The sequence below is a fragment of the Bacillus rossius genome, chromosome 2 (genome assembly GCF_032445375.1).
Source record: "Bacillus rossius redtenbacheri isolate Brsri chromosome 2, Brsri_v3, whole genome shotgun sequence".
Lineage (NCBI taxonomy): Eukaryota > Metazoa > Arthropoda > Insecta > Phasmatodea > Bacillidae > Bacillus > Bacillus rossius.
The window spans coordinates 104,012,026-104,028,241 of NC_086331.1; the positions used below are offsets into that span (position 1 = coordinate 104,012,026).

The 16,216-nt window shown below is 34.3% G+C and overlaps 1 protein-coding gene across 1 annotated transcript in view; it reads right to left on the reverse strand.

Moving 5' to 3' along the window:
* The window catches only part of LOC134528942 (NACHT and WD repeat domain-containing protein 2), a 122,263-nt gene that overhangs the window by 70,006 nt on the left and 36,041 nt on the right, over window positions 1–16,216 (reverse strand). Inside the window, exons 11-15 of the mRNA XM_063362610.1 lie at window positions 15,364–15,574; window positions 11,455–11,699; window positions 9,003–9,149; window positions 5,077–5,182; window positions 2,432–2,604 (exon numbers count right to left, since the gene is read on the reverse strand). Of these exons, the coding sequence (XP_063218680.1) occupies window positions 2,432–2,604; window positions 5,077–5,182; window positions 9,003–9,149; window positions 11,455–11,699; window positions 15,364–15,574 (882 nt within the window). The remainder of the gene's footprint in view (window positions 1–2,431; window positions 2,605–5,076; window positions 5,183–9,002; window positions 9,150–11,454; window positions 11,700–15,363; window positions 15,575–16,216) is intronic.

Genomic DNA, 16,216 nt, shown 5'->3' on the forward strand with positions numbered 1-16,216 from the left:
TGTATTTTTCATATTTTTATACTAGCTTACATTTTCGTATTGCCATTTGGTTGTTTAATGCATTCAATTTTTAGCATGCTTTGTTTATATACAAAAGAGTTTTAAAATTTATTTTATTAATTTTAGTTAATTGATCAATAGTGTTTTAAATAACCTTTTTTAATAACCTTATGGGTATTATAAACGTAAGAATTCCTTGTAGTAATGTATCATCTCAAGCGCAAGACTTTAAAACATTCAAGCCTCTAATATGTGTTTTTAACTGTTATTTGGAGTTTGAATTTGAAGTAAATGTTTGAACTTACCTTTCGTTTAGTTTCTAACCTTAATCTTAATGCATTTCTAGCCAATATTTTGACTCTTAGCAACTACGATTTACAATCATTAGCTTTAGTCACTTGCACACCCAGGGTTTTAGTTTTGGTTTCAATGTTATCGTAGCAATTTTTGGAACACTTTTCCCTGGGCATAGCACTTTTTAGTAAATACAAGTGCCATGAAAAATAAATGTTTGAGTACAATAAATTACATAAAAACATTTTGTTTAAAAATCTGGAATACTATTGCAAAGCATAGACATTATTTATTCAATATAGGGATACTCAAACATTTGAAGACAAATTTAGAAAAACCAATTCACCAAAATCAAATTTTGAATAATTTTTTTAGAGATAAGGCCCCTTCAAATTGTGACCCTAAACTGATTAATTTTACTGCTATAAGATTAGTGCATAATTTTTGGTGTAGATAGTGAGAAGTTTATATAAATTCACAATATTATTAGTGATGTCAGTATTTATATCCTCTAAACCAGAAAAAAAATAATTTTCCAAGTAAATTTTTTGTGTCAATGTAGAAAACTCCAAATAAATAGTTAGTTCATCTTTAGATATTATTTTAACATTTAAACATTAACTGAAATTTAATAATTTTAAAACAAACACTAAAAAACAGTTTTGTGGTTGCAAGAAAATAGTTTGTAGCTATTCACATGACATCAGCCGGGGCTTTGCCCCATGAGCCTGGTCATCCTCTGTTTCCCTCCCCATCCCTATCCTGCCCGGCATTTGTACCGATACGTACGTAGTCGTGTGTGTGTTTGAATTGTGTGCCACGAACTGCTGCAAGAGGGCGCTTAGCTTCAGTGCTCCGTACCACTAAAACACCTACATTAATATTGTAAACCTTTCTCTTTTAACCCTTAAGTAATGTAACAGCAGGTCAGCCGAGTGAGTGTTCTTTTGATTTCTTAATTAGATAATTTTAGTAAAGTAAGTGCAAGCACGGTCAATGACACTCCCTAGCGGGTGACGACGGAACTAATATAAAACTTTATTCAAACTGTTTTCCATGTACAAGTAGTTATTACAGAAAGTCTGGTCGTGGGTATGTATGTGTTAGTTTTGTAAGAGGTTCATGTTATTCTTTCTAATAACCCGGGGCACGCAGTCTTACAAATGATAACGGTAAATAAGGATGCCATGTTTCCCGCCGGGAGCCTTGGCTCGCCCCAATCTCCTTCTTCAGCCGGCCAAGGGTGGACGTCCCTGCAGACACCCCGGGGACCTCAACATTGATTCACTGATAGGTAGTTCTGTATATTTAATTAATCTAAACCGCTTTATTAGTATCCTCGGGGCCTCTCACGGTCGGTGGGGCTGTGTATTAAATAGTTTTTATACTACCAGGAGTTTTTAGCATTCACTCTACATAAACGCTTGGGGCGACCACGTGTGTGGTCCGCATCCTCCATTTATACCAATTTGTGGCTCGGGCGTTTCAACCGTGTAAGCAGAGGAGTGTAAGAGGGCATGTAAAGTCTAAATAAACCAACTTAAACGAGTCACGTGTTTTGTGTTTAGGGCCACGTGGGTCCTTCCTCCGGTCAGCGACATGTGGGACGCCCTAAGAGCCCTCTGCGGTTAGGTAGGAGCATGCCCGACGCTAGGAGCGGGCTAGGTACAGGTGCCAACGCCGGAGTCAGAAGGGCCAATATCTCGCCGCACACGGGCCACATGTTGCCCTGAGTAAGAGTTTCCAGTCGGGTCCACGTGCCCACTCACGTGGTGGCGCCCACTAATTCCCCAATCAGATAAAACGCAACACCGGTAGGCCCTCACACATTACAAAATATATTGTGAGGGCAACAAAATAGTTTTGAGCAAACATAAAAGCTATTTTAATCGACCAAAAATGTTGTTCTCAAATGAATTACATTACAGACAGTAAATCGTTATTTTTTGGTCACCACAAATTATTTAGTGCCAAAAAATATTTTAAGGCAGCCCCAAAACTAGTTTTTTTAGTGAAGATCAACCATTTAAAATGTAAATAGTTATTAATGCCTTAGATCAGCTGTAATATCATTGCCTGTGATTTACTTTCACCTCAGCTAATAATTTTAGTAAATAAATTTTTAAATATGACAAACCTTATTGCCTCCTTGTCAGTTGTATTGGAACATGCATCTTCAAAGTCACTAAGTACGGCCTGAAGAGGGCATGACGACATCTTGGCATGCAGCCACTTGTAGTTGAACAAAACATTTTCATACAGGTCCTGGAATCGTCTTGAACGCACCATGTGGTATGGCAATTCACCAAACTGGCAAAAACAATAAGAATATATTTATGAAACTTACATTTAAGTCTGGTTCTGAAAGAGATCAAAAGGCTTTCTTTCTTAAAATATAAGAAAAATTTCATGTAAATTTTAAAATGTTAACATATACCGGTACTTTAAAACCTGCAATAAGTGCACAAAGCTTTGGAAATCAGCCAGTTATCACTCTTGGGTCTGGCTTTGCGTAGTATTATTAAGACACCTTACACATACGTATTTCTGTCATTTTTTTTGCTCCTGCCAAGTGCAGTTTTGTGTTAAAATTGTAAAATATATTATAGGAATTCATAACCTATGTGATTTTTTGATAACTTTAAATATTACTTCATTAATTTTGTTTCATAATTACAACAAAAATGCTTTATGAGCTTGTCTTCAAATATTCATGAATAGGGGAGTTGAGGAGGTTTTAATTAAGAGTTCTTTATTTTTAAATTGAAAAGAAGCTGTTTTTCAAAAGTGTTTACACACTTAAAGGTAATATATGGTGAACTAAAAGAATAGGTATGTAACATAAGTAAAAAGAAAAAATTTCATTAACATCTTCAAAGATAGGTAGGTGGCAAAATGATGATGATGGTGATGATTATGATTATTATTATGATGAAAATGTTGATGATGATGATTATTATTATTATTATTATTATTATTATTCTCATTCAGGAAATCCTCGTATTGAATCCTGGCCAAGCCATCCTGAGTTTGGTTTTTCATGGTCTACCAAAATCACTCCAGTCAAATACTGAGATGGTTTCTTACCATGGACCACAGCTAACTATTTCCCCAATTACTTTTTATTCTGTTGTGTGTTTCGTCCTATAATAAACCCACTTTTAACAGGATGTGAAAACATAATAATATTAATAATAAATACAGAAACAAATAAAACAAAACACAAGTTTTTGCGGCTAGAATTATATTGCTGGTTCTAATTTTTCATAGGGCAGCCCACATCTCACCCATTGTCAACTTATTGCTACACATAGTGCAGAATATATGTTGTCATTTTAACATTTACAGCAGGGGATCTGAGGTCGCAGTTCAGACTTATTATTTATTTAGGTAGGGCCGGCACAATCACTTGATCCATAACAAATCTTGCTAAGAGAACTTCTAAAGACTTAAAATGCAAGGAGCAAGGTGGTTGCAATGCTACTGACGTGGTACAACCAGCAACCACCTGGGAACATATGTTCCAACAGTACATGTCTGAGACTATGAGGAGGTGCGTGTATTGCTGAAATCGAGTATGTAAGTTCTATCAAATTATTTTTATTTCGGAAATGTTGAACTAATAGAGCACATCAAGCATTGGGTAGTAGTGTAAAAATAATGGTTTTGGTATATATTATTTATTATGTGGCTGTGGTGTTGTGGCTTCTTTGGCTATGGTTTCCCCATCATGATCCTCGGGGATATGTTCGGCCATGTCCGCCGTATGAGATGTCTATGATCGTGAAGCTCATCGGCTATGATCAGCCATCTTCGAATTTGAACGCAATACTCTAAGCTATTTCTCTGGTTGTGAAGTACACTACTAGAGTGATTTTTCATTATTGCCTATTAGTATCGTAAAATCACCATATATTAGGCCTTATGTGGAGTTTACTAAAAAAATTGTTTAAAGAAATTAAAATATTTAGTGGAAGGAAGTGGATTCGAACCCACAACCTTCCTTTTCACAGCACCGTAAAAAATAAACAAATAAAAGTTATTGTTGATGACTGTTAAGTAAATAAGTCTATATTTATACATATATTTATTATTTTAAGCATACTTCATAGTGGTAGTTTTCTTCCTATTAAATAAATTTTTGTCTTAAATATTTCATAGTTATATACATGAACATAAAAGTATACTTTATAGCACTAGGATTTTCGTTCACAAAAATTTAATAATTACCCAAAGAGACATATGTAATATAATAAGCATACTTATTTTGTGTATTTCCACAGCACGTAATTATGTCTTAAATTTGTGTGCTTTGTACGGCACCCCAGGTGAGAGCAGTGCAGAGACACATAGTTGAAAGTTGTAGATGTGACACAGCCGATCACCTGTCATGCTCAGCAAGGAATCCAATCAATGCGACTTAATAGATGAGCAGGCAACAATCTCGCCTCTTCAAGGCACAGGGCCAAGGAGCCAGGCGCAGTGCTTCTGCTATCTTCATGCCTTATGTGAATTTTTTTTTGTAATAAAATATATAAATTTTTCTGACAACAGCTAATCTTGGCTGGTTTAACTGTGTCTCCTGATTCTTTACAATGATGTATTGCAAAATTTTTCACAATAACTTACTTCCAATGTGAATTATAATAAAATAACATATCTAAACAATTTTCCCCAGTAACAAGAAAGATACAAAGATGTCAACAAAAATTGAAACAATGTTGATTATTTTTACATGAACAACAATCTTAACTCCAGTTTGGTAACCAAGATTCAACTCACCTTACGCAGATTGTAGCGTGAGACTTTGCCATCTTTGGCGTAGAAAACCAACGGCTGAACAGGTACTTTACGATCAGCTGAACCTTCTTTATCTGTCAAATTAAATCTATAAAAGGAGTAAAAGTTTTCACAATTTTCTAACGTTAGATAAAATTGTATAACATTGAGACACAAGTTGTAAGTATAACTAACTTTAGTTGTTGAGTTACATTCTACTGTATGCACGGCTACAGCCGGGAACGGCACAACCCTTGCATTCTGATTCACGTCATTGCACAAAAAAAATTTATTTTGAAATACGGGTCCTCCTGGTAGAAATCACTAATGTGTTATGTTCATATAGCAAGGGTCTGAGTTTGATCCCAATGACCCACAATGAATCTCATTTATGAACATTGACTAGATATCCAAGTGGTCCGAAGCCCAGTGTGACCTAGGAGGTCCCACTGCCTTAGACCTCTGTGCAGAACTGTGTACATAAAACCCTAGCAATTAAATCAAAATTTTTAAACATAACTAAACAGTTACAAACACCACACTGGATGGTTTTCCTTTATCAACTAAGCCCACTTATTACTTAACATGTTGCTAATAATAAATTTTCCGAGCTGAAAAATTTGCCCCGCCTATCAATTACCTCACACTCCAATGTTAAGCTGGTTTTGGCCCTGAATGTAAAATGAAACTAAGTAAAACAATAACATTAACCACATAAAATATTTTAGGACATCATTAACTGAATTTTGATTGACATAGTAGTCATACAACGTAATCACTACTGTACTATACATTAACTGACAGTCGTAAGAGTGGTTTAAGAAAAATGCACTAAAATAAATAGTTATTGAAGTCACTTACTAATCAATTCACAATCACATAAAAAAAAATGTTAAGTAGTTTACAGGATTTGATTAAAAAAGGTTCTGTACAAATAGTACAAATATCGAAATATAGAATATTTAATAGCATGAAAATCCACTTTTTGACATGAAATCACACAAAAGACACAAAGGACTTCAGATTGAGTCCAGTTGTAAGCTGGTCTTTGTTGTTCCTCAACATTAGACGGTACATGATTAGGCAAAATGCTGTTAGGAAAGCAAAGTTATGTGTAGTGGTCACAGTAACAACTAAATTCCCTCAACAGTGGACAAGTGGGTTCAGGCACTCTTCACTGTGTTTAAGGAATACATTACTTAATGTACTGACGTCGACCAGGGGCTAAGCCCCTCCTGGGAGCCCGATGTGCCCCTCGATGTCTCTCCGCCCGCCCACTCCGTCGTATTTCAAACCTCCCACCAGCGACCTGCGTGTGACGTGTGCAAGGTCATTTCTTCAACAGTGTGCCCTCATCCGAAAGACGGGGAGCAAGGTTGTAGGAATCAGTGCGTCGACCCCTTAAATATTAATTAAAGAACTGTCACTGTTTATTTTTTGTATTTGCCTATGGATGGGGCAAACAAATTTTGGATTCAATGGATTCGTTAAAACCTTGGGATTCGAGGATTCCCAAGATTCAATATAGAATCTGTATCAAGATTCATTCATAAATAAAATAATTTTGATCTCATGACATTGAGGTTTTGTTTGTACAAGCAAGCTTATGATTTGCAAACAACATACTACCTCAGAAATTATTTCAAAGTGTATTGAACCCATACAAAGCAAAACATATATTTTTCAATCTTGAAAAATTGTAATAGAAATATTTCTTACGGTAAATAAGCCCACATTAACAGTAAATTGCAGCCATAACATAGTTAGGAACCTTAAGACATAGTGAAGTGCGAAACACTGAGAAATTCTATGTTATTTAAAAAAAAATTAATGTTTAATAACATATTTTTTAGACCATTTTAATAAAGGGATTTTGAAAAAATTGGTTTTTCTATTCTGTCATATACTGTAAGCAGTATTATGTAATAAGTTATAGTAAAATCATAAATCTGGTGGTCTTACTAAGCATAAAAAACTTAACACACGGTCAGTTTTATTAACACAAAATTATAATATGCCTACTTATTTTTCATGCATTTTTTAAATTAAATTTTTCCATTTAGTACATTGTTGTAAGATTACTCACTGAAACTTTAAATTGTAGAAATATGTTTTGAGTGTGTTTATGAAGCTAGATACCACACAGTGAAGTACACCTGTGGTAAAACACTCTGCTCAAATTCAGAAGGACCCATGTTTGAATTACCATTCAGCATTCCAGAATTAGATTTTTCCATGGTTTCTTGAAAACCCTTGTAGCACATGCTCTAATGGTTCTCTGCTATAGGCCATGGTTGATTCCCTCCAAAATTCAATAAAAATAATATCTGCAGCTCCCATACACTGACACCGTCCAGGGACTGCATTATCTTGGAGCTCGATGCGACTCTCCAAACCTCTTTTCTCCCACCCTTCTTCTCCTGGCTTTGCCGGACACAAGTGTGACATGTGTTTGAATGGTGAGTCACCCATTCAGAGGAGAGGGAATACAGTACATTAGAGCAATAATGATCGTGTAATAATTGTTATTTGTTTATTTCTTGCCCCGAGAGTTTTCTTCCACAGGCATGATTAAATGCCTCAATGACTTTTATGTAGGTAATTAAAATAATTTTTGCCATGAGGTCGAACTCGAGCACACTTGAAAGAAAGCTGACATACTTGGATTTATTAAATTGGTTGTTCTTTTTTTGTTAAGATTTCTTGCCATTTTGAAAAATGAAAGTTTAATTATGTATATAAAGTTATGTATTAATTCTCTCTTCCCAACAGCACAATTTTAAATATATACCTACTAACGCCAAGTAACTGCCATTGGATGCATCACCCACCCCAGTCTCTCCAGATTGTAGCCAGAGAACTTCAACTTTTATCTAATTACTGTTTGTAATGTAAATACTTTCTTAAACACTTTCGCCAATCCGTAGGGCCTTCAGCAGCTAGGTGAACTTTTGAAATCAACGACTAACTTTACTTGTATGGGTGTGGATTGATGTGCATGTGTGAAGATTAAACTTCCCGTAAACTGATTTGTGCAATAAGGCTTTTAAAAAGCTTAAATGTCTTAAAAATAAGACAGGCTGTAGAACCGTGGTATATAAATTAATCTGTATTTGTGTAAACATGTCTCTTTAATTTAAATGGAGCAACCACATGGTGGTACCCAAAGGGAGTAAGACATGTGTGGATCACCTGGAACGACCATGTGTATTATTTATTTAACATCTAGCTGTTATTGTTCCATTAATAATACTAATGACTCTTGGTACTCTATTACTTTTATTATTACCACTTAATCACACTTACAATGTACTCTTCTTACATATCACTGCCAACTTAATCTATATTTTCTCAACAGTCTTGCCAACTTGGCCATATACAACACTAGCAGCATGCCCGAGGCTAAGAATGGGCCAGGTCTTTGCAAAGGGTGCAGTAATTAGGGGACTGAGTCTCATCCCCAAAGGGCGATGTCACACCCTGAGGTAAGAGTTTTTCCGGGTCCATGTGCCTTCTCACACGATGGTGCCCATGGAACCATGCCGATTACTCCCATGTCAAATGGCTTACCAAACGTGGGACTACAGGTAATGCTATAACCCCCCATCAGATGTCAACATTGCACAAAATATATTTAGCACATCACTTACTCTTAAATGTTATGACATCTACTTCAACATGCTTTATTTAACATATTATTTGTCATTAAAAAAGAAACACTTGTGTAGTTTAGCAATTATTTTATTTGAATTATTTAAATCATAATTGTTTTTCAAAACAACATGTTAAAATTTAAATTATATTAGAAGACAGTTTTATGTGTAATTTTGCACACTTCTGTACAGTGTAAATAATAATATTTAAATATTTGAGAGTGTATCTTACATTTAGCAAAAAAAATTTATCAATATCAAGATTTATCTACTTGCCTGTGTCGCTGTATTTCTGTGTATTTGAAGGGTTTCGGATTTCCTCCTCCCCAAATACCAAGAAAATAGTCTGCTATTGATGAATGAAAATATGTGGCCATATTCATATTTTTGAAGTATCTTTCTTTTGCTGCATCACGGAATTGCCTGAAAAATTACATAAATTGTTAAAATGTAAAAATAATAAGATAAAACATTAAAAAGTTTGCTCAAAAATATATTTTATTTGTAAATAAATAAAGTAAATTATGTTAATCAAAAACTTTTCAAGCATAAAATATAGCTGAAAAACTAAAACTTTTTTTTTACATAATTTGAAGGGAAAAAAATTGACCAATTTTAATAGAAAGGATTCTTGAAACAGCTATAAGAAACATCAATTTTCTTATGTACCATAATTTTTTTTATATTTTACATAAGTAATTTGTGGCTGAAAAAGTATATCAGCGTAGAAAAAAATTATAAATATTAGTTCTAAAATACCTCCTGTGCCTCAAAACCACTTGGGAATTGACTCAGCATCATCAATTTTAGTATTAAGTCATGCCATGATTGGAATTGAACCAATGCCCTCACCACATCAGTATAAGCTGATAGCAATTAGGGCCATCGACAGCCCCAAATAACCTATCCATTACATCGTGGAACAGAGAATAGCAATTTGTGTGGGGGTCACACTAAAAGAATGGCACAATGTTTAGAAAATATTTTAGGAAGCTAAATATTTTTGGTAGAAGGAAATTATAATCATCTGATTTTTCCTTGAAATAGTTAAAAGGAAACTGAATTGATTGAAAATGATAATTAAAATATTGCATTAAGTACACCAAGTTTTGAATGAGGTCGTAATAACGGCCAATCAGTGATACGGAGGCAAACAAAGTGAAGGGATAAGTACTGTGATGTTGCTAAGGTCGATATGATTTCCCCCACTTCCTCTCGGCACTCCCTCAACTCTGCACGTCTTGTCACACACCTTGACCAAAGTTCTGTAGCAGACAGCCATGCTGTAAGAGGAGAGTTCGCAAGTTGACCTCCAAAATAATGGAGTTCTCATGCTCTGGTTTAATTTGTGCACTTACCCATCATTAAAAATCTGGATCAAAAATTGGTTCATTTTATACAAACAGTATTTATATGCATTTTTCCCTCAGTTCAGTCTTGTTGTAAAAGTCGAATCATTCAAAATTTAAAATTTAATTTCAAATATTCTGATCAATGCTGAGTTTTTTTTTTAATTTTAACATTTCAACAACTGAATAATTAAATTCCATTTCAGTTTGACGTGATCCAGGGCTACGCCCTTATGGAGTCTAATATGACCACACATACTACCTTCCCCAACACCTCTCCTTGCTTCTGTACTATAAATTATATATGCGATGAGTGACGTGTGGGCAAGTCCATTTTGAATAGCACACCACCTCCCTGAGACAAGGGGGAGAGTGCAGTAAACTCAGTGCCAGTAATTTGTATATTCTTTTTCCCAAGGGCTATGGTCCTGTCCAGCAGACAATCAACTGTTTATTATGTTTTAAAATAATAACTCAAAGACGGACACAAGCGCACCCGAAAGCTAGCCGAGAACAGGTGAAGTTAGATAATTTTAAATAATTATTTTTTTAGTTCATTACTCATTAAGCATTTGTACTTTATGAGAGTTTGTAGTATTTTTTTTCAGGGGCATTTGTATGTTAAAACATTTTCACCGATGGCATGCATTTGAAAAAAATAACGGTCTTTGGTAAGGTGCAAAGACACCGAGCTATCGCTCCTGAGCGCAGCGCTCAGCCTAGTTTCTCTTCGTCATACAAGAAAGGTACCCTTTCTCACTCCAAAGACCTCAACTTTTTTATATCTTGTGATCTCCATCAATGAAGTTAAAATATATTTTATAAAATGTTTTCTTTCATCCTCCAAGTCTACCTTGGGTGGTAGACTTTTTAAGTAAATAAAAAAACTGGTAAATAGGATTCTGAAATCAACGCAACAGACTCTTCAAGTAAACTGACATCATGCTGCAGGGGTTTTTACCTGCTTAAGTGTATTTTTTTTTGTAAACCATGTACCATTGTCATGTGCAATAAACATTTCTGCTGAATCACATGTCTGTTTGTTCGACCACGTGGTCACTACTTGTGGAGAGCGAGGCATGTAGAGCCCACGAGTGTTTAGAATCAACATGCAACAGCATGTCAGATGCTACGAGTGGGCCAAGTCATCTAAGGAAGTTTCATGTCTCATCCCCACACGGGCGAGATCATGCCTTGAGAGAGTGAGTCTCTGCCAGGTCCACATGTCCTCTGCATGTTGGTGTCCATCAAAACCATATCTTACGACGCATATAAACCTTGAAACCCTATCAAGTTTATGTCAGATACATAAAACAACGCAATAGTTTATAACCATGCAGCTTTATGGCACCTGCCATTCTGACTAAAAACATTCCTACCTGTGATACCAATTCATTACACTAACCCCGTCCGCTTCTCTTTCAGACAAATAGTTTGGCAAGTCATTTCTTATCCTTGTCCAGAGAAGGGGTGGTATGCGTCGGACCGGCGGCAAGTGGTACTGGTATACGTCATCAAGAACCTTGTCATCCAACGATATGAGATCTTCTAGCTCTGATTCAGAGAGTCCGCTCTTGGCTGCTGTTATGTATGCTAGAGCGTGGAATACCAGTATGCGTCCATGCTGAAATGTAACACAAAAATTGAACATTAAAATTATATTGAATCCCTTAATTTTGATTCTACCTTAAAATTTTTATTGCAAAAATAAAACAAGAAAAGTGTGTCTTTGCAAAATGACTTTTTTTTTAAATTTTGTAAGGGACTGAAGTAAATATATTACAAAATACTATTTCATTTTTGTAATATCATCATGTAAATTAAAGAAAACTGCAAGCAAGGAGCAATTTGTATAAACAAAACAAAATGTGAAACAAGTAGGCTATGTACCCAATAAAAATGTTTTCATGCATTAGATTAAGAGTTGGAAAATCCTGCACAAACCAAATAATAAATGGATACCTACACAAAGTCAACAGGCAAACAAATAAAAACAGAGAAATACATACCAATTCCTATATTCATAACAATATCATATATTAGCTATAATTACACAAATATTATTGGTTTACATATGGTTTTAGTTTCAGCAGTTTTATTAACTATTACTGATTGTTTTTTATTGAGCTGACTACTTATCAGCCTTATACATTTTTTCTTAAGTATTATTAATGCCTTAAAATTGAAAACTATTTTCTACCCTAGGCAAGAACTTATTCCCCCCCCCCCCCCCCCTTAATTTTTACCCAAACCAAACAACTAAAATTAAACCTTTCCCGACAACACGTCATATCACCACCACATACAAAAAAAAATTATAACTTTGTTCGTAGGCACACCATCAAATTAGTTCAAAGTGTTTGTAAATCTTATTATTTGAATTAACTTGACTTTAAAACAATTTTTGATTAGATCAACCATTGCTGCAAGGGATTGAATAAAAGAGGGGTATAAATTAAAAAAAAAAATATCATAAAATCCGTACCTTGTACACTATTAAATACATTCCTTTTTATTGTAAAAACTAAAAATAGTATCTACAACTTTGTCTGAAATTATCTTTTATATGACCACCCATTACTGCAAGGGGTGGAAAATAACAGGAGTTGAAAGACAAAAAAATTCATAACTCCCATAATATGCAACCTATTAAATTCATTTTAATTTATTGTATAACCTTGAATTATTATCTACAACTTTGTCTGAAAACAATTTTTTATACGACCTACCATAACTGCAAGGGGTGGAATAAACAGAGGTTGAATGACAAAAAATTAATGATTCCCTTAGTGGGCACACTATCAAATCCATTCAAATTGTTTTTAAATCTTATAATTTTTATCCATAACATCTGCATGAAACAATTTTTGATAATACAAACCATTATTGCAAGATGTTGAAAAAACCTGGGGTTTAAATAAGAAAATAAATAAAAATATATAAAAAAATAAAAAAAATTTAATAAATAAAACCATGAAAACTTCGAAAACCATTCTTATTTTTTTAAAATTCTTATTTATTGTCTAAAACAATTGTTGAAAATTTTTTTAGCTAGCCAACTATTACTGCAAGGGTGGAAATAACATGGTTTGAATTAAAAAAAATTACTTTTTTTATATAGATAAACTATCAAATCCGTTATAATTTATTGTATAGATCCTAAAATCATCTAAAACTTTGTCTGAAACAATTTTTTATGAAATGAATTACTACCACAAAATCTGGGGTTGAAATTTAAAAACTTCCTTTGTATCAAATTTGTTCAAATTTATTTTCAACCATCATTATCTCAAACCTTGGTGAAAAGAAAATTTTTATACAACCTCATTATTAGTGCAAGGGATGAAAAATAGTGTTTGAAGGTCAAAAATATTTAATAATTCTTTATTTTGGATATAATATTAATATGTTCTAAGCTATTAAATGGTGGGTACATTGAGTTAGAAATATTCATAATATTTTACTGTATGGAAAATTTGCAAATATGTATTTAAACAATCATTTTGTAATATTGGAAAACATAAATATGTTATGTACAATAAGTAGGTACTTAAAATTTTCCAGAAGGTTAATGAAGTTTCCAAACTATTTCCAGTATAAATAGGTACTACGAAAACTACCTACGCCTGTAAGTCTGTGCTGAAAGAGATTTTATTTATTGACTTAATGGTGAAGTTAAGGCTTTTAGCCTTCTCTTACACTTAATCATAGTACTACACAGCTACAAAAAAAAATTTTACCTCATAAACTTATATTACTAAACCAACCTAAACTAATAGACAATTTTGTAGGTCTATTTGATCCAAATTCCATAAGATTATTGTTATTTCTATTCAGTATTTCTGAGTTTTAATAGAAAACCTTGCTCTCTTAAAATGAAGTCTGCTAAATCATTGATTAAAAATAAACTCAGCTAATATTAAATTACTGCTTCTCCAAGAATGTTACTATGAAATACCCACAAACCAATACTACGATAAATAGTACAATGATTGTATACACAGAAATGTCAAGTTTAATAATATATAATCATTAACAGAGCCATAGATACACAAACAGATACATGCAGCAAAGTATTAATGTCCTTTGTTTGCCTACAGACTTAAGAACTGTTGTGTGAAATTAAATTTTAGACATAAACGGGGCCCTATTTAAGTTCTAGTGCAATACATTTCTAATAGAATAAATAAAATGAGAAAGTAACATTTAAAAAATCAAATTAGTTAATAACGTAACTTCTTCAGTAACGTCTTTGACATTAAGCCAAGATAATAACAAGGACAAAGACTGGCTAGCTAGCTTCTTTTTCTCATTCTTTAGTTCTTCTTTTGAATTCTGCACCAGACGGTTTTTTTTTAGATGTTTTGTGATTAAAAACAATTGTCCAACACAATTGAAACAGTTGACGAGATTGTATAATTGCAAACAGCAAAAGTGACTTAACTGACAGAACAGAAATGCTACAAATATGAAAAGATATTCCAGGGTGAATGATCAGCTGAAGCTAGATCATACTAATGGTGCATGGCCGGGTTGGGGCGGAGGTGAGAACTGACACTACTTTCCAAGGTCGGGTGGGGATTTCCCTCCATGGTTCCCACAGGGTCACGGCAGTGTTGCCAGACGTACAATCTAGAAGGTATTTGTACCATAATTCAGTGGTATGTACCACCATACCATCGCAAGTTAGATGGTATGCAAAAAATATTTTTAAATAGCTGACATATACAAAAGTATCTTCCAATACAAAAATTCATTTCATATACCCTCCATTTTTTTTGTGTTTTAAAACTACGATGTTCAAGTAAAAAGTTATGGTAAAAATTACTCTGCCAATTTAGTGCCCCCCAATTACAGTGCCCAGGCCCGTCTGACCCCCCCTTCCCCCCCAGTTTCATTCATCCCCTAAGTTTAGGTTGTTTTATCAAATTTTAGGTCAAACTAGTAATTAAACTATCAATGGTTGTGTAAACATGCCACAAGGAATTAAAATTCCTCAATTATCTACTGGCAACCCTGTCTACATGGTAACAATTCAACCCTCCTTATCGCTTCTTTATTATATAGTTTATACAATACACAATACATCTTTGCCACATCCAAATGTTTATAAAATTCTACCTGCATTACAAAATTGCGACTATGAACTGAAATGAGACGTTAAAAAACCACATGCAAGTTATAAAGGCTCATGTATATTAAAGTTTCATGACTTCCAGCACCATTAAAGTTTATTTCAGAACTTTTCATGACTTTCGTGACCTCTAGACATTGTGTTGATTTCTTACCTGCTTCTCCACACGCTCAAACAGCAACATAATAGAATCCATTACAGTTGAAGCCAGGTGGGTATCTTGTGGTTTGGTGTAACTCCTCCAGCGACAGATCTCAGCAAACACTAGCTTCACGAAGATAGGCAAGGAACACTTACTTATAGCGTTAGACACTAACCGCCACTGATAGTTCGAGAGGTCTCTGTGAGCCGTTTGCATCCACATCCTAAACCAAAGTACACAATCAAAACCACCCAATACACCATTTTCTAGCTGAAATCCAACATTGCATTTGTACTCATACAGAAATTATATTGGTTAACAAATTTATTCAAATATGAATGTAGTTCTTGAATTGAAAAATATAATTCATTTCATCCAATAATCTATAAGATATAGGTACTAAACAGCTACTGTCATAGGGTTATGAAAGATGCAAAGAATATAAAACACTTAAAACTTAATAACTTATATTATTGAAAACAAATAAAAAGTTAAAGGTAATGAATGGCATGAATATGCTAAGTATGTTGGCAGTTACAAGGCAGGGCAAAATCAGGAAAGAGATTGTACAAGCAAGAGCAGGAGTACAAGAATTGAATGAGATCATTGAAAAAGCAAGAATGAGATGGTATGGACATGTGCAGAGAATGGGAAAAGAGAAGCTGCCTAGGAAAATAATGGAATTGATGTACACAGGAAAGAGACCCCAAGGAAGACCATGGAGATGGGAAGAGCAGATAGTTTGAGGGCTGATCGCGCATTGCCGGTGATTTCGAGATGTTAACTATGGGCGCCACCACGTGGAAGGGCACGTGGACCCGGCGGAGTCTCTCACTCAGGGCGTGACGTAGCCCAAGTGGGGACG